The sequence below is a fragment of the Neodiprion lecontei genome, chromosome 1 (assembly GCF_021901455.1).
Source record: "Neodiprion lecontei isolate iyNeoLeco1 chromosome 1, iyNeoLeco1.1, whole genome shotgun sequence".
Classification (NCBI taxonomy): Eukaryota; Metazoa; Arthropoda; class Insecta; order Hymenoptera; family Diprionidae; genus Neodiprion; species Neodiprion lecontei.
Window position 1 is genome coordinate 34,628,790 of NC_060260.1, and position 20,072 is coordinate 34,648,861.

A 20,072-nucleotide genomic window follows, 5' to 3' on the forward strand; every position below is an offset into this window, starting at 1 on the left:
ATTTAGTCAAACTCAAGATACTATCGTAATAGGTCATCGAGTTCATTACAGTCAAGTCCGCGTTTGCTGCTTCTGTTAACTGAAAGCGATTCTCACTAAGTTCGTCAAATCACTTGCTTCTCAGATCTACAACAGTTAGCTTCAGGATCGTGTGGATTTTCAACTAATAGATGCGAGCGTTCCGAGTTCGCAACGTCTGTAAGTGAATTACACAATATGTGAATTGAGAACGAAAGGTGCTTTACTTTCTTGGTATAACCAATCAGAATTTCAGATGCCGAGAACTTCTTATTCCAGTTTTCAGTACGAACGCGCGATGCGATTTGCTAAACGGGCAAATCCATGAGCGATAGAATTCGACGAGAGAAAAAGAAAGAGAAAGAAAGAGATCCAGTCACTCAGGGCATTCCGGAGCGTCAGCTCCTTTCGCAAGCTCTCGCCCTTCTTCCTGCACCTGAAGAAATCAGCAGGCGATCCGTGTCCAAGTCGACAGGTGAAACAGAATGCCACACGCGGTTAAAGCGAGCCGAGACCATGACTCGGGCATATTTTATTCGCGACTTGGTCAGCCGAGTAGTTGGTGTAAAAGTAAACTTTGGAATAATCGGTACACCCACAAGACGTGTTACGGACGCGCGTCAAAACGCGAGCCGGAAACCGGGCGAATGTCGATATCTCGGTTTCACTGCTCGGTGCCTGCCGGCTGCCATCCGGAGACGGACAGCTCAGAATGTAAAATATTCACACATATACGCGATGCGGTGCACAGTATCCGTTGCGAAATCATCCGCAACCCGCCATCGCACCCCGGTAGAATATTCGACATTTTCGGACGACCCACTGGAAAACGTCCCCTACTATACCAATCTGCTAAGCGCGGATTTTATTCGCGTCGTTATGGCCGCGTGGACTCGAGGATTGATGATGTAGGTACATACGTACGTGCGTATTAAGCGTACCTGTGAGCGCAACGCGACTGGAAAATGGTGAGTTAGAAAATGAGGGAAAAAACACGACGCTGAAAATGCACGCCGATGCCTTCAACTGCAGCGCTACACTCCATTTGTACGACTTTGTTCCGTGTTCTCCGGCCGCATTCGACTTTTCAATGTGAATGTACCTTGCCACTTTGTTCCGCACCTTTATACGTGTTACACGACACGCGATGTGCGCGTACTTCTTTCCCTTTGAGTACAACCTGGCCTTGGATGATGCGACATTAGCAACGCTTTACGCTTTCTTCATAGTTTACACGGGTTTTGTCCACCACGTGTACGAAGAAGCGTTCTTTCCCGCTCGCAAGGACATCGCAATATATTATCAAAGTTGCGCTATTGATCGATCATTGTGAAACAGCAATCCGGTCTCTGTCTATTGCGGATACGATCCGCTTGACTCGTGATTCGAAATCAATTCAAGGTGACAGTCAGTGATGAAAGGAGAAGAAATTAGAATGGATTGGCGAAGAGAGTAAGAGCGGTGTCAAGGACAGAAAGGAATCGTTGAGATGTTCGTGGTGAAAAGAGGACTCTTCAAGTACGAAGCCGGTGCCAGAGGAAAGCCGGAGGATTCTTTAATTATTTTTATTCTCCATCTTCGCGGTAATTCTTCGTTCAGGTATCGATTTCACCGAATACAGTATGCCTCGAGAGAGAATTAAGGAGAGAAAGAGCTGAGATGGGAGAACTGCTTAAATGGCTCCCGTTTCCGGCATAGGGGAAAAATTGGGTTGTGAAAAATTCAAAGCATCAGGATTGAAGAGCTCTCGAAATAGCAGTATATCGGTTTATTGGGTTGACTTTAATTGCAATTTCGTGCTTATCATGCGGAAGTGCGAACGGCGGTGCAAAATTGAAATTTCAGAGCGTTTGTATATCAAGTCAGGAATCGATATGTGATTGGGAAATCGCGGGAGGCTCAAGACTGATACGCGAAACGTAGAGGCGACTCAGGTAGCGCACAGTGGACGCTCTAGTGAACCGAATCGACCCTGCGGATGATGGAGAAGCAAGTGGAACAACTCGGAGACCGGCCAGACGCTGCAGTATTCGTATGCTTAACACCCAAAACCTCGGCACACGTAGTCTTGTTGAATATTTATAAATTTCGTACGGTAACGACCTTTGCCCCCCTATTTCACAGTCTTTTTTCGAAACGCGCCTGGACTGCAGGAGCTTTGTTAAAAAGACGTGTGGTAAAAATGAGTCTTCTAATTCGTACCTATCGCAACTATACGCTCGGAATTTTTTAATTGATTATCTTCCATCGCTGTCTGGTACGTGACTCCAGCGTACAGACAACGAGGAGGATATGGAAAATTGGATCTCTGCAAAGTAACCGTTCTATATGTTATTCCTGTGAACGTGAAAACGTGCAGGGTAAGAATAGCAAAAATCTACAGATGCACCGATAAGCAGAGTTATTATAGTTATCGTAATAATCGTTGTCGTCCGATTACCTCCCTCCACACTTTGTAACTCTCTGAAAAGCCAGTTGAAGTTTTATTTTTCCAAGATACTACACGATGTCGAAGGAGTATTACAAAATGTTACCCTTCAACTAGCTCCTTGAATTAACTGATTGGAAACGTGGTACACCGAAGGATCGCGCTGTATCTTACATGTGGCTCCGAAGGATATATCCTATCAGAAAATTGGAAAGACGCTATCGAGTGGCTAAGAATTGGAAGCTACGAGCAATTGAAGAGCCTTATGACGAAGTATTTGATTTAAGGGGGGTGGGGGAACTTGGACGGTCTGAAATCATAACTATTTTGAGGAGATCCTTTTTAAAGAAAATGAAAACACTCAGAGCAATTTGAGTTTCAGGGATTTATTATTTATAGTTTCAAGAACATTTTAGAATTTTTCCATTAACTCCGATTCCAGAAACTCCGATAGTGCTTAACGATGAGCTGATGATCCGAAGTGTAAAATTTATTACGGATCTTCTATTCTTATTCACGTAGGCGCTAAATTGTATACGGTTCGTTAACCGGATCGTTAAAATGTGAATATAGCTTTCTCGAATACGAAGGTGTATTCATCAAATGAGAATAGCCTTCACAGCGGCGCTTTTGAGGTACTTGTGTCAGTCGCTGTCAGAGAATTCAGTCATACGTATCAAAAGGCCCAGCTGCAGCTTAATAAAAGGGAGAAGTTAATTTCGCCAATTCACATAATGTATCGTTCCACCGACTTCAACTCGAGAGATACCTACTATACTTCGCAATTGACTAAAAGCATTGAAGTGGCCACTTACCTGACGCTACCACTTGGCTCGAAATTGCCTTGAATCATTTAAAACGGTCGTTAGAAAAAAGTCCGGACCTTATCATCCTTCCGCATTTCTAAAATTTTCTAATGCCAGTAATTACGAGTTGTTGGACGATATTCATAACTCACCGGAAAATAACCAGCTTTCTATGATTTTCTTTTCGTAGATTATTGCGATTATTCATACCATTGCAGGTTTGATTAATTAACACTGCAATTGTACTCGATGTAGCGTTTGTCTGCTGTAATTTTACATTAATGTTTCAAAACAAGCCTGATTTCGGAGTCAGGGTCAACCGAGCTCTCTGGGTCAACAAGGGTCAGGCTTAGAATGGCTTTTCGTGCCAGTCATAACTCGCGGTCTTAGAATTCAGTCGCAGGGATATCGTTACTGCGTGAATATTACACCAACCAGGCTTTCAGCGCGTAGCCTCGTGGGTTCGTTACTTCTTTACGAGGGTGCTCAGCTCTCTCAGAAGCGTAATTTTGCCGCGGTTCAGCTTTAAAGCAAAATCGAATTCTCGCATTGAGCATGCATCGCGCATTTAGAGTCACGGACCGGCATGCAAGATTCTTAAATAACCATATTTAAGCTCCGAAACGTATTGCAGATCCTCGACTTCGCTCCGCTGACATGGAGGAAAGCATAGCAGGGCACACCAACTGGGGTCTCGATGATCTCCGCAGTCTCCACCGCTGCGTCCCGGCGCTTCGACGTCCAGGTAAACGATCTCGATAGCTTTTTACGACGAATTTGATGGTTTTGCAGGTGCAGGACCGGCGCAACTGGAGAGAATATCTCCGTACCTAAATGCAAGAAGTGTTGTCAAATCGTGCGTAGACCAATTTTTTTAGGCGTTTTGATTATGCACGTTGCCACGACTCGTTGGGACCAATTCTGGTTGGGTCGTAAACGGAACGGTTCTGCTGGTTGGATTCGGTGGAAAATACAATTTCAATGGCCTCCGTTGCGCATGTGGTGGACAGTTTAATTCCAGATGCGTCTTGGCTGATTTACGACAACTGCCTCAGCTTTATACCACTGCGTCAGCTCAACCTCTCAGGCCTCATCCTCTTGTTTATCCCAAAAACAGCCGGCACATCGCGGTCGCTGCAGAGAAACAGAACTCTCTCCGTATAGTCATCCGTACCAATACATCACGTAATACCTACGGCTGTGCATGCATTATACATGACACGTATTTCAGCCCATTCACCGTACTCGGGAATATTTCATTCCAATGACTGTCGGGTTGTTTTCAGTAAAATCATTTCTATCAAGGGGTGGAAAAAAGTTACCCATCTTCATATATATAAAAAAAAACATACATACATATATATTTATATGTATACTCCATGCAGTCTGCAGGCCAGAAGCTGTTTTAATCAACGTGTAAATTTGTCGATATTTGTAAGAAGGTTATACCGAAATCAGAATTTGATTCCCTCTATATCCTCCTTGTGTAATTGCAATACTGATGAATGAGCAAAATCGAGTTTGAAATTGTAATTGGCTCGGCGAAGTTTGAAAGCACTTTGCCTCGTCCATCTGATTGTGAGAAAGGTTCTTTTCGACTTTACCCCTCACCATCCATCCCCTCAGATCTCTGGCTCGGAACCTCCGAGTAATTTCAGAGCTTTCGGCGGCTACCGGTGGTCAGTCGAAGTCGTTGCTACAGTTAGAGTTTGGCAGACTGCATTAAGGATAGTTACGTCGGCACTTGCAGCGCTGTGTTAAACATATTTTATGAAATTCACGTTCCTCTCACATTGCGGCAAAGCCGCCTCTTCTTGTAGGAAAACTGGACCCGCTGTTTCGTCCGACGGTGGCTGGTCAAAGCTGAGCAGACTTGCATCAGGAGTAATTACCACGATTTTTTATTTCTCAAAGCGTGTTTACAGATCTGCATATTTCGCCGAGTCTGGTGTTGGCCTCCATTAGAGACGATTGGCCGCTGGTTCATTAATTTGGTCCCCCGAAACGCCAGCGTCGAGGGTGATTGCCGCACTTTGCATATTTTGTCAATCTTACCGGCAGGGAGCGCCCGATGATGAGGCCTAATTCCCACCAACCAGAATCACCAAACCCCCACCTGTGGTGATTGCTTTAGCTGACCACATCACGCGTCGCCGCCGCCAGCCAGGTATCGAACTTCCATCGAAATTCTCCGGCGTCGATGGAGTAACTGATTAACGCAGTACGCGGCCTATGATTAAATCCTGGCGTTGACCAGCTTTGCCGGATTGCCGCAACGATCCGCCAATAATTAACGATCCCGTGGAAAATGAGGGGCTTTGCTCGATGATTTTGCTATCAAATTGTCTAACGCTTCGTGGGCACATATTTAGCGTACCTACGTGTGTTCAAGCCGATATGCTTACTTCAAGAACTGTTTCAGCGCAGCGATGAATCTGCCAAACCGTCAGATGCGAATTTGAACAATTGATTTCTGTGATAAGGGATCGACGTCGCGGGGATGAGGGCGCATTTTTATCCCGAGGGAGGATGGGGCTGGCTCGTCTGCGCCGCTGGTTTCCTCGCCCTCCTGCTCACCACCGGAATGCAACTCGCTTTCGGTCTACTTCACCTCTACGCCGCTCGTCATCTCGGCGAAAATCACCTCATGGATATCGGTAAGCGGCTGCACCACCACCGTATAATTGTCAAAGCAGCGTATATCGGCTTGCTTGAAAGGTTGCACGTACGCCAAAGTCGATTTAAAAATAGCCTTGCAGTCGAAAAAAAAGGTGAAACGTATCTTCTTTCCTCTAAGGTTTTTTTCAAGTTTCGCGGAACTAATTAGAGATAAAGTATCCGGTGGATGCGTAGGTGGCGTATTGTTTTGTCAAGAACCGTATGCCCGGGGTTTTAAAAACAGAATAGGTTCCTTACTGAACTCTGATCTTCCGTCAGGGCTGTTACTTTTATTTTATGTTTTCATTTCATGTCGGATAAGCGCCGGGAGCGAAAATAAGAAACACGGATAACGTTCGTTTGGCTCGAAATTACTTAGCTCGGTATCTTATGGAAGCTCCCGTCGAGACCAAACGATTTTAGTGAAACTGAAAGAAAATCCCTGAACAGCTTTGCCTGCAGCTACAGCGCATACTGTTGATAATTATGAAAAAATTAGTAAGCTGAATTTCCAAGAGGAAGATTTTAGCGCTTGTGCTCCGGGAGAACAAACAGCGGAAGATTTTCATTAGCGAACGTTAAACCCGCAGGCGATATTCTCGATCAGTTTTCATCTGCACCCGACAAGTTCGGACCAATATTGAAGTTATTGGCCAAAGCGCGTTGATGAACGCGACCAATAGCGGCTGATAAGGACAAAAACCGATCAGGTATGCGAGAAATTTCACCAAATATAGGAAATTTACTCGAAAGTATGCCAGTTGATCTAGCCGAAATTGGTAAGGGTTAAACAATCGAGGGAAACCGGTTGAAATGGAATGCCCATTACGGGCTAGCGATGGGGGCTGGTGAGCCGGTAAGTTGGTAAGTTGGTGAATTTGTGAGTCCGCGAGTTCCTAAGTTGCCGAGTGAAAAGCACAGAGAGGCCGACGGCGCGGAGGCGGGATGTCGGGGTTGCTGGAAAGGGTCCCGGATGATTGTAACGCGAACTTACCCAACTCCCGGCGCCGCGATATAGCGGGGCAGCTATTGATCAGAAAGGCATCGAAGATTGACCGGGACTTGAGCGGTGCTTAAGCTCGTTGTTGGGAAATCTTCCACGTCGCGTAGGGCGACGGTAAACGACTAAAATGGGACGTGTAAAATATATCGCTGACCTACGTAGATATTTTATTTCTCTCGGTTTTAATTCAACAAACCGATATCAAGTGATCTAATCGCAGGCGAAAAAATTTTTACATTATAGTAATTCGGTTCGTTAAAGGATTTTGATTGTGTAAAATATACGGCCAGTTCACCAATAAGAATAGTACATTATATAGCAAGGGAATAAAGTCGACTTTTATTCTTGTGTTACATGTAGGACTTTATTTCCGACTCAACTCTGACCACATTGTTGATTTGAAAAGTGTTTTCCTTTTACGTGTGAATATGATCTATCAGTTTGAAAACTATAATATTATTGAAACTTTACAATAATGCAGAGAAATGTAGTTCAAGATGAAAAAGAAAGAGAGTATTAATTTCCCGCAAGCGTGTTGAAAGGGAATAACATGTTACTTTCGTCCCGCTTTTCAGATCAAAAAACGTTAACGTTACGGTCGAGTCGGAGGTCAATATAATTTGAATTCGATCCATTTTTACCGACGTTCGTACGAGAAAATCCCCTGAGTCGTGTATCAACCAGGTATTGTACTTTGAGCTTAAGAATAATGGAAAGCACTGATCGAAATCCATACAAACTTAAGCTCAACTAGCGCATCGCTGGCGAATATATATAACTGTGCAGTTAGTTCTGCGGCAGAAAGCAATTACCCAGCTCGCCGCTGGAGGTGGAAACTATGTTCTAAGTAGCTGGTGAAACGCGAATGCAGGATGTGTGCTCGGTTCACCATAATGCAGGGAAGAGTCGGCGGGTGAAAGTTCCCGCGAAAGCTGTATCAGAAGTTCGTCCCGGCTTCGCGGCGGTTTTTCACCCCTCTTCGCCCCTCTTCGCCCCTCGCCAAGTGCCGGGCATCTGTTGTTGCCTACAATATCGTCTGTATAGACCGCGGTTATAATCAATACCTCATTGTCCCGATTCTCGCGGCTTCAAGACCTACTTACGCTTTTGGATATCATTATAAGCTGTTGCGTCGTTCCCGATTCGCCGGCGTTCCGATCGCCGAGTATTCTGATTTTATTAAAACCACCGTCCCTAGACGGCAATATTTATCCAGCGGGATACACGCGTGTTCATGCGTTCTACGCAGACCCGGATATTTTCCTATTCCGCGCAGCGTTGCGACGAGTTACGATTCGGACGTGCGCAGGGAAGCGAGTCGACTTTACAGCGTGTGAAATACACGTGAAAAAGAAAAATATACATTTTTTAAATTTACACAGGAATTTTTAATCCCGACGAGTGAAATTTAGGCCCGGGTTATTTTTTATACGCCAACACCGCCCTGCTTGCAGCATCTGTAGTGATCTGAATTTTTAATCTTCAATTTTTCACTCGGAACGTGAAAAATTTTCCACCTATATAATACGCATCGCAAGTTATACATGCGCACGCGTCTCTGATCTACCAGTTTCAATGTATCATCCAGCCTCCCGCCTTCCGCCTTTAGTCTTAGATTATTTATGTAAGTCGTGGTCGATCTATGCTCGCTTTAATTTTCACTCGGCCGAACTATTTCGCCACTTAACACGTCCGCCTTAATTTTCTTGCTTTCATTTGACATGGTAATTCGGTACGTGCATGTTTCTCGGCCTGTATATTAAGATTTCCCACCCGCTCTGTTCCACAGTTTAATCTCACTTGCGCTGAGCCGCTCCGTAAACTTATAGTCTGAGCTATTCTAAAGTGGATTCGGTTCCATAATATGAATAAATACAGGAGAAAATTCGGTAGCCGAAAAAAAAAATTGTCTCGAAAGTTGAAGGTAGAGCTGAAATGTCCCGCAACAGTTTTGCGAATGAGGCGTGGCAGACGCGATGACGTTTAAAAAACAGATGGAGATCTCAAAAGCGGTATTTCGCTCGTAATTCATAGGCAAAAGTAGGGGTTGTTGCCTCGAAAAGTGGCGAGATGCTGCGCGCGTGGCGCCAACGCGACATCTCGAGTACCGAAATATATTACACAGGTCTGCAGCGAAATCCTCTTAAAAAAAAAAAAAAAACATTACAGATATAAAGGTTTTAATGCGCCGAATCTATGTTTGCTTTCCATTTTTTGCTGTCACGTATATATTATACGACGTGATTTTTTTTTCACTCTTCAAAATTCAGAATTTGTTGCGTTTTGTTTTTGCATTCACACTACTGTAATCTATTTGAATAGTACCTGTGCATACAAAACCAGTTCAAATTTATAGAAAGAGAATTTGAAGGAGAAGTTAGAAACAGAAGAGATTCGCCGAGAAACTCGAATCGATATGAGAAAAAAGACAACTACAAATTAACTAGAATTATGATAGTAGATAGATTTTCTGACGATTTTATTGTTTAAACTTTTCAACTTTGCAACTGTTTTTTATAAATATTGCTGCGATTATTAGTGTTTGATCATAATTTGTAAACAAAAATTGCGTTTTATTAAAAAAAAAATTACACGAAAAGATTCTATACTTCGATTCAAAAGCATCAAATTTATTATAATAACACGTGATAATAAGAACGATAAACAAAAAAGTTTTTTTTGGAAACCAGTGTTATTTGCTCGCATAGGTTTTATTTGCTTTCGTCGACGTATAGTCGAGGCAGTTTTTTCAACAGCCGGACACGATCTAGCTATTTGGGTGAAGAGGAGAAAGCAGCAGGGAATAGAAATAAATAAGAGCTCTGTAAATTCCTGCCGTGCAAAAAATGAGAAAAATTCGCGTTTCAATCGCCCCGCGAAGCTCGAGCTCAGGAATCCGCGGATCGGCGAATCGCTTCGCAAGGCAAGGTCCTCGAAGCTGTGGAGAAACTGACACGACGAGATGGAGCGAAGAGAGACGAGTGCTCGACTTCGGCACTCTGATAAATTTTTTTCTTTCATACCGAAGGGTGATGCTGAGTAGACCGGAAAGGAGACAAGGGTGCCCAAGTAGGTAGGTATCGCATTTCTCAATAACGGCTAGTGCTCATTTTAACCTCTTCACTTTTTTACTTCAGAAACGGAAACCGCTCTACGGCCTGTCGGGGAAATGTCTTCCGAGGGGAAAAAGCTTCCGGGCTGATTATTACGTGAGACGATCAGTGTTTTTCGCGTACAGGTGTTTTTCATTCCGTAGTATATATACATATAAATATATATTATTAAACATCCTGTCACTGCAGGCTCGCGAAGCGAACTGGAGGGAGCTTTCACCTCGATCACTGCCACCTAAAATTTTTTCACCCTTGGATCGAGTTCACTGATCCTGTCTTCGAATCGTCAAGATTAGAGCCTGGATTTCAACCCCGTAACTTTTCCCCGTTATTCTCGAAGCTACCGCCGATTTATCAGCCTCTCGTCGGCTTCGGATTTCTGTATTATCGACAGCTGCCCCCCCCCCGCAGTCTGATCCTCTAACAATAAGTAGTCGCGACTGTGTTCTCGCGTCCAATATGCAAGCTTTGCATTTTCGATCAAACGTCGATGCAAATCGCGGGCGGATCGGGGGATGAAAAATAAAGACTTTCAAGCACGAGTCAGTTAATTAGCAAGTCAGTTGCCGTGCCTCGATTTTATATTCTCGAGTGTTATTCGGTCCTGTAATTAAAACGTCAGATTTTTCCTCTCATCCTTTCGAGGTTATTTTCCCCTCGACCCCCCCCCCCCCCCCCCCCCAGCGGCCCGAGCAGAATTATATCTGCCTTCGGCTGAATGCCTCCTTTGAATTTTCGTATACGAAATCGCGTACATATATCTCGTTGTCAAAGGTTGCGGTGAACAGAGCGGTGGAAATTTCACTCGACAATGTCCTTTGTACCTGCAGCGCAGAGGGTGAATGCGTGGGGTGTGGGTAAATAAAAGATAAGTGCTTTTTTTGGTCCCTTAGGACGAGCGAGTCAACAGCTGGGTGTCGGAAAGAAGCGAAGCATCGACTTGCCACTCGCCTCAGCTTTGCATGCTCGGCTGACCGAGGCGAAGAAGGGCTGAATCCCCTTGTGCGAGCTTGTTACGCCGGTACTTGTCCAATTAAAGCTGTTCAATTCACCATCCGTAATATCCGAGAATTGGCAAATGCGTTCCTTCTTCACCGGTAATTGTATCATTGACGCGTCGACGTGTCGAATGTTTAATTTTCGTATTCTCTTCTCCGTGTTCGAAACGTAGCGACGACACCAGGCGATTTCGTTGAACAGCGACTCGCCCATTGCCGAGCTTGCACACGAACTCGCCAAGCAATTATCGTACGCATACTTTTGATCCCTCCGCTCGACTCCTCTCCGCAGTAACGTAAAATAAGCAGCTACAACCGGCGATAAGAATAACCCAGCGAATGCTCCGCGTTTGTAATTATTATACGCGTTATCTCCCAGAAGACGCGAGGGGGAATAAACCTCGAGGAAAAAGCAATATGAAGAGATTACAACGCGAAGATAAGCAGGCGCGTGCGAACCACGAGAGAGAATAATAAGGCGGAGCTGTCGCCAAGATCGAGATGTATAATCGCAAGAGCCGGAATAAGCCGCCGCGCTATAGTTGACGACGGCGAAAATGACGCTTGGCCGAATTCATCGCCGCCGCCGTTCACTTTTTGCCGGAAATTTATATCCGCAGCGCGGCATCTTCTTTCGTACTTTCGCACACGTTGCATTTGACAAAATTTCATCACGGATATTTTCGAAGGTCGGCACCTGTTTGATTTCTTTCCTTGTATCAAGTCAAAGCTCATAGAGATGCAGGCTTCGAGAATCGCGGCGCGTCTTCACCCCCCTGCAGTTTTCCTATAACGGGAAAAGCTCTACGAATAATGGAGTACCGAATGAAACGGTTATATATCCGCGGCAGAACATTCCTCCTTATAATTTCCCACCAGGTCTCCTAAGTCGAAGCTAACGCGTATATATTATATATATAATCCCGGTGTTCGCCAGGAATCTCGGTATGACACCTCCGCGCACGTCGGAATATCTTCACGAATATCACGCATACTTGGTGAAATTTTCACCCGACGTCATTAGTCAAAAGTTTCAACTTCCCACCGAGCATCTTTAATACACGGCCAGAACCGTAACTTCGCCACCTTTTGACCCAGCGGACTCCAATTAAGCCTTGCAGGCACGTTCGCGCACGCACTGCAAACACGGATGTATTCATATTCATCGCGCGTCCTTCTTTATCTTTACTTAATTCCTAGCCGCTGATTAATTGCAAGGTTGGTATATTTCGAGGCGTAACCAGCAGCCGAAGCTGCACGGACTCACCAATTACCCAAAGAGCTGCAAATTGCTGTTTACCGCGGGTAAACAATTCAAATTGCAGGAACTTTGACCGCAGGGGACTCGTTGAGATAGACCTGTTGATATTGTCACCCCGCAAAATACAGCAAAAATCGGGTCGAATTAAACGGTAATTGGTTTGTTCCTCGTATTCGACTAGGGTTCAAATCGTTGCGGGGAAATTAAACTGAAGGTCTTCGAACAGAGTATAAAAATCGCCGAGTGATAAAGAAAATCGGGAATCAGAAAAGTGTATGCGAGACGCGAAGCGTCCCACATTTCAAATATTTCTGGACGCCCGTAGAACCTGCATCATCAAACTGGGATTTATCCAGCGCGTGTTGCCAACCGTGTTTCAGAGTTTCTTACGGCGAGGCCTTTCCAGATTTGCGGGCAGAGAGCAAGCTCTGATTGAATCACGGCTAAAATAACCAAATATTCAGAACCTCTATTCCGCAGAATGTGAAAGCCGAGCGTCCATCACTGGAAGCCAATCTCCTTTTTTCCCGTCTGTTTTTGCCGGGTTTATTTCGCTTGCTCCGGTGGGTGAAAGCGTTTCAACGCCGGAGGTGATATATATACATGTATATATATACGGAGCACAGCTTTTTATTTCGAACCGATCATTGAAATCGCGGAAATGTAATATCTCCCGGAGGTTTTACTCGGCTAGGATCATCCTGTCGATAAATTTATCCGTGCAGCAGTAGAACCGCGATCATTTTATGTCCGAGCGGCCTTGCAGAGTTCCCTGAGTCTTAATTTTATTACGGTGCAAAGTCGGAGGTGCTGGATTTTCCCGATGGAACTTACAGACCTGAGAATTACGAGCATCCAGATAACGACTCGGGGCAATGAATACTTGCCCCCCCTCGTCCCCCCGTCCCCCCGCCGCGGATATCAATTTACGCAAATGTTCGCCGGGGAACGCCTCCGGCAAAAAGGGACCCTTCACAGGTTACGTGTCGAAACGCGGGTCCTTGAATCCTCACGCGTACAAGTCCGGAACAAGGTGCTCACACAACATTGCACAAGCGATTTCACAGTCGCAAGGATTGTCCTATCTATAATTACTGCAGACGAACACCCGTTCCGTCCGAGTCTCGACCGCCTCGACAACCCGAATGCCCCTCTCAGAAAAAGCCTGTTATCACGCCCCTGATATCTCGTTGATTCTTTATCTTTGGATCTGGAAAAATAAAACTTTTCTCACGTGTCTAATACAAAGAAGCACAACTATGTAACACGGATCTATTTTCTCCTTTTCATCGAGCAAGATAATTGCGGATTTTGCATGTGATTGAGCTTTGGCATGGGTGACGTCATATTGGTGTAGCTTTGAGCCCGCTGTGTTTTTGTCAATTCTCGTTTAGTCGAAAAAATCGTCACCCAAGTATTTTTGATTTCTCTACTTGTTATGTTGAAAGATTTTTTTCGTGCAAAGACCCATTTCGGAACGCGTACATTCGGAAATTATGAAAATTATTACAAGGTTTGCAATTTCTTCTCGAAATGAACGCATATTTCATAGTATCCAATCTCACAGAAACTAGATATTCGATTTGTACGATTTGCATTTTTTGTGAATAGAGTCCCAGTGTTTTTCTTTAACGTTTTGCATACTGTGTTACAACCTCCAGTTTTTTGATTCACTTTTGTTTTTTAAGTATTCGATAAACTTTCAGCTCACAGATATATCTGTATTCGTCGTAGTCATCGTGATATTTACATTGAATTTCGCAAACGGGTGCGTTATTTTTGACTTCGTGATGGTAAATGCCTGTATCAATCACAGGTCAGATTTTCACTGACAAGTCCGGGAATTCCGAAACGGGATATCCGAGGACATACACAGAACCGTTTTTCGGATGAATATTTGAAAACTGTACGGATACCATGTCATCCCATATTTTTTTACGGAAAAAGGGGCAATGAATAGAAGGGAGAATATTGGAAATCATAGATTCGGGAAGCGATTCTCGTTCGCCGGATTGAAAGCCGAGGAAAAAAGTAGGTATACTTTCGGAATAAAATTGAATTCCGTTCACGCGGTGACATTTTTTCCCCCAAGTTTGTTTCCTCAGCGTGCGCTGTTAAAAATTTCTTTATGGAACTTCTTACACGGTATTGGAAGTTTTGTTGGGATACGGAACAGTGAATTTACCATACGTTCACTGTTGATTCAATTTACAAATACAATAAATTTACTACACAATTTAGTAAATTAAAATTACTTTATTATGTTTCGCTCATAAATTTTAGTAAAATCTAACATTTTTATCTTAAAAGGGCAAATACATATTAATTTACGTTGCTACGCCGAATTTGTAAATTTTCAACCTGATTTCGTAATTTGACAACTCTTTTGTACAGAAAATGTGTAGCTAATTCATAATCAGTTAGTCTGTTTTCGACATTAACTACTTTTCCATAATGAAATATTACCTTCCTGAGTTTTGCACCTGCACCGGAATTTCCTGATACTGCACAATTAATGCGCTCAGTGATTGATCGGGCGATGAAATATATCTCGTGAATTTCCCTGCTCCCGATGCGATGCACTCTTTCAGCGATAATTAGCTCACGGGTACTACCTGCAGGCTATACGATAATATCAATTACAGGGCGTTAATTAAAGGCCAGTATCAGCGGGTGTATTGTTTCGCAATTTAAACCGGCGAGCTAGTTTTAATCGAGAAATTAGCAATTTCGTTATTCGCCGTAGGTGCGTATCTACATAAAACTATATTGTACAGGTACACGTATAAATTTAATCTGTACACTGTACGTACACCCGCCGTTATACGTCAAATCTGTGATACAGTGAAGCCTGCAGCTACTGTCCGCGATGCCGGAGCGACTATAATCCTCCGTGGATCTGTTTATTGTATCAAAGCAGCTTAATTACCCTGCACTGTCAAGTCCGAAGATCTCTGAATCAGTTTGTCGTTCGAATAAACGGCTTTATACACCCAACATATCCCAGGGATGTAAATTCACCGCGAGATATCCGAAACGGTACGTGCGGTGGCATATTTCGTGCCGCACGTCCTCCTGCAGAACTTGGCGATGAAAGATCAGTTTCTATTTCACGGTACTCAAATTCGATATACACGCCAAGCCCGGCGAAGAGCTGGCCAATAGCGAATCCAATGGAGCGAAGAGTTTATAGAGCGTGCACGCGGCAGCGGCTGCAAGCTCACGATCGGCGGCATCGGAGGTTCGTCGGAAAGCCATTTGTGCGGGACTCACGGCGTGGGATCAGGGATACCGTTTGTTTGGTTTTTGCTTCCCTGCTTTCGCCGTTCGCCAAATTTCTCGTAAAGCCCGTGGCTCGCTGAATTATTACGTCGAGTCGTTCGCTCTGACACGAGGCGGTTTCCACAATAGTAGGGAGTATTAAATTCGATGCTCGGAACGAGGCTACCCTCCCATCGGATGATCGGCTTACGATTTTCCAGACCTATTCGTAATGTCTAGTCCGCCTCGAGACAGACGAGCACATAACGCACAGACGCGTCTCCGGTTCGAGCTCGACCCACATCCGGAAGCGAGGAGTTTTTGTCAAATGAGGCGCCAGTTTCCTTAGGGAATCTTATACGGACTCGGTCCTCCACCCTTCCATATATCTCACCCCCGAACGAAGGCGAAAAGTTTTGTTTCGCATTCGATGCGAATACAATTCAGAGTGTCTTCTGAATCGAGGTGTTTTTATAGAGACTCGATGTGATCGATGGATGTTTGGAAATCGAGTTCGTTTTATCGTTCCAAATCTGACATCATGTTCCTCCTTTTTACTATCGTGTCCGCAGCATACACCCGCCTCTTTCTCGAATCCCGGAAACCCCGTAGTTCAATTTTGTTTTCCCAATCCTGCCTCGTATACGGCGATTTTTTCTTCTCCTTATTTCTCTTTCTTTGTTTTTCCGATCCACGAAAACATGCGGCGTCTCGCATATTGATCGAACCGAACGGCGTGAGTTTAACCCTGACAAACTGGAAAGGTAAAGATTCAGTCACGCGATTTCTGTTACTCAACGTCCATGGAAGGTGGATAATTTCTCAGGCCAATGAGAAACACCAAGATTTCACGAACGACGGATATTTGGTACAGCTTTCAAGCTAATCTTCATTCGTCGGAAATCGATCATTATAACCGTTCGCGTTGTTAAGCTTCTAGGACTCCTCAAGGTATATCCTACCCGCACCAAGGTGATCAGCGGCGAAATAATCCCCGCCGGATGAGCCTAAATCGTTCCTCACAGAATAATACTATGCCAATAATTGGAATGCCAATTAGGAAGCCATTGCACATATTGCTTCGAAACACAGCCGGAACGGATATCAGCGGTGGTTGTTCCCCTGATTCACTCTCAGCGAAGAACGTTGAATTGGCGCGTGATACGTCGGACTAATTACCAAATTAATTAGCACGTCGTACCACCTGTTTGAATTTTACCTACAGGTAAACCTCGCGATCTTGTAACAACCGCATTTCCTATATACGTATACTTGGATGCCACAAATTTGTATACCTTTTTTCCCGTTCGGTCGAAGAGCAGAGAGGTGCAGGCTAACCTTTTCCACCCTTCTCCCTCCTGTTTCAGCCTGGGTTGGAGCCCTCAGCGCCGCCGTGTCTAGGGGTTCGGCGCCCCTCGTCGTCGGCGCCTGTCGTCGAGGTAGCACGCGCCTCACGGCCGTCATCGGAGGTCTCGTTCTGGCCCTCGCGTCGCTCTTCACTTCTTTCGCTGTTCAGATGCACCAGGTTCTCCTGAGGTGAGTAATTAGCGCGGTCTTGATTTCGTTGCGGCTAACTTTCCGCTCCGAGGTTTTTAGGAGGGGAAAATAACAATCAAGACTTGAATCAAACTGTCAGCACAACGCAGTGGAAGAGCAGGATCGATGTTGGTACATACGTTCCGAACGTGAAATTTGCTTCGTGTAAACATTTGTCGAAGCGTTAAAATCCAACAGGTTTGCGTGTTGACTGGAGCGAATGGCGATGGGAAACATATACGAGGGACGAAGTTGGGCTTTGATTTGTGACAGGTAACAGACCGACCATTGAATGAAAGTCGTTGAGCCGAGTGGCAGCGTTTGGCGTTACATTTAAGTCGGGGTGTATTTGTCGCAAAAGTTTCCTGAATGAGCTCAATTCACGGGCTGCCTGCGGGATGCTGATGAATTTCGCGCCGAACATGGCGTACTTGTGGATCGTGTACAAGCTAAATCCATCCGCCGAATGCAGGTACCGCCGTTAGTTGGAAACAAAACTTACTTCGTGCTCGGATTTAGTTGATGAAAAGTAAAAAAACAAGGGGAGAAATATCGCTGCCCAGCGGGTGGGTTCATGACATGCAAATACACACGTACATGTTTACTCTAGGTAGAAGAGCAGTGGTTTAAAAATTTGAGAAAAATATTCAGAACCCCCGGGGCTGGGGCGAGAAAAAGCTCGACGATGACGTGAAAAAAGTTTTCTTCTCACGGGGCCTCGTGTCGAGAAACTAATGGGTTTTTCAGGGATCCTCGTATAATCAAGTGACAACAAGCGCTTGTATAATACGGAATATCTCGTCGTAGCTGTTTTTACTCCAAAGGTCATCCGGAGCTTGCGGACTTTTTAATCGGAAGGGGAAGGATTATTTTTATACTCGGTGACGAGCGCGAGTCGACGTTGACGTAGGTGGATGAAAATCGGTGCAAAAAAGTTAAAGAAAGACAAATACAAACCGTCCCGCTTGACCTGCGTCAACTTATGTCACGTTCTACAGTTACGGACTCGTCCTTGGCGCTGGTGCTGGTCTGGTGAAGGAAACGGCCGGCCTCGTCCTGGGACACTACTTCCGAAAACGGAGGGAGTTCGTCGAGATGGTCGTGCAGGCCGGAACCGGGGTCGGAATTGCCCTCTTCAGTGTTTTCTACAGGGAGGCCGTTGGGTGAGTGGAAACAGAGATTCAGATTCCCCGCAGAATTGCAAGTCCTGATTATCCTGCAGCAAGGGAGGACACGCGTGTGGTTCAATCGATAGCCGACGATTTTGTTCAACATATACACACTGCGTGAAACGAAATTCATTTCGGTAGTAATTTGCAGCCGTGTTATATAATGCCTTAATTCGGTAAGAATTATGCGGGAGTTAAATCAGCCAGAGCTATATATCCAAAATGCGAAATGTTACTCGGGTAGAATAATATCGCTTTGCCGAGTAATTTCATTATTGGAAAACCATAGCTTCGCTTATCCCTTACGTATTATACATACACATATCTATACTCGAATGTACGCGGCGGGGTTTTCATCTCGTTTCACCTGATCGCGGATGGGCATCTTACCCGAGCTTTTTCGTAATCTCTTCCCTCGGCGTAGAATCAAATCTCCGCGTTTGCATCACCGTCTTCATTATCATTCGATTTTCATTGTTACATTCGTTCAGCTGAACAGAAAACGAATTTTGTTCATATTTGCGATGCTGATTTGACCGAATTGACAAACGCTGAAGGAGGCAAAAATTTATATGACTAGTGCTTCGAGGGTCAAAATCGTGCGCTTCATCTATCCATTATATGTATGCCCTCGTCGTTTTAAAGCTCGATCGGACAGAAGCTTCGTATTATACCTATGTAGATGCGTACCAACATCACTCGCGGTGGTACATGCGGTGAATCACGAAGCGATAATAATCTCTCGTTAAATAACCTCGTATCTCGATCAACGCCACGTATTAAACATCCCTCTAGGAAGTTCTAGCGTTGTCGGTGCAGTTTTTACGACAGTCGTTGTTGCAGAGAAGTGGAAAATATTTATAATCTTGGCTGCAGCATCTGCAAGGGTGGGTTTACGCGTTCGACGCGACGAGGTCAAAGAACGGCTCGTTAAATTCATCCGATAAAACATTTCCCGATATCACATCGTACAGGGTTAATTACACAGGCGTTATAACCGCGTATCGGGTGTCACGCGTGCGGACCGTGTCGTTTGACGATGACGCGTATCGCCGTGGAGACCGAACGATATTCAGCCACTGTGACCTATAAAACGCGCGAGAATTGTCACGACAAACACCCGTCGAAAATCAAATATACACACTCGAGGAAATATGGTGGCTGTATAGTAGATATATACCTATGTGTACGGGAAATGGTAGATGTACGGTGATAAAATTTCCAATAAAAGAAACGCTGGTTTCCCGTATAACGCATGCGTGTCTATCGATATCGGTATATTTATACCTACGTATTGTGCAAGTAAGTACATACCCACATACGTGCGATGCGCGTGAAACATGCCTATAACGTTCGCATTGGAAACCTGACGCAATGTAATCTGTAAGATTTCCTGTACAAAACGAAAACGGTCTTCTCGTAAATTTACATTTCACACACCGGCTTCTTCGGTGTAACTAAATTCATTCTTTTTACCATCCCAAAAATTAAGCGCGTATACGTAGTACACGTGGTATATTATATGCACATGGTGGTTATGCGGTTTTAGAGGTAGGTTTTTATTTTGCCGATATGGCGTTAAAAACAACTTTCGTCAAATTGAATTTAAATATTTGGAATGTTCATTTTTTAGTATTCCAGACGTAAAAAAATCACTTCTATGTTACCACTTTCACCGCTACAATAACTGTCGCCGGTATTACTACCAAGTATTATTGATATGCCGTGAAAGCGTTGTGAAATATGAAATGCCATGGTTGGCCGGACACCAAATTTCGAATTAGTTGCCCCGCTGGCATGGAATGTCATATTTTTTATTGC

General features: G+C 44.5%; 1 protein-coding gene across 1 annotated transcript in view; it reads left to right on the forward strand.

Annotated features, from left to right (window-relative positions):
- LOC107223584 (monocarboxylate transporter 11-like) overlaps positions 1 to 20,072 on the forward strand; it is a 72,991-nt gene that overhangs the window by 38,344 nt on the left and 14,575 nt on the right. Inside the window, exons 4-7 of the mRNA XM_015663300.2 lie at positions 3,887 to 3,997; positions 5,736 to 5,909; positions 16,914 to 17,082; positions 18,081 to 18,245. Coding sequence (XP_015518786.2) covers positions 3,887 to 3,997; positions 5,736 to 5,909; positions 16,914 to 17,082; positions 18,081 to 18,245 — 619 coding nt within the window. The remainder of the gene's footprint in view (positions 1 to 3,886; positions 3,998 to 5,735; positions 5,910 to 16,913; positions 17,083 to 18,080; positions 18,246 to 20,072) is intronic.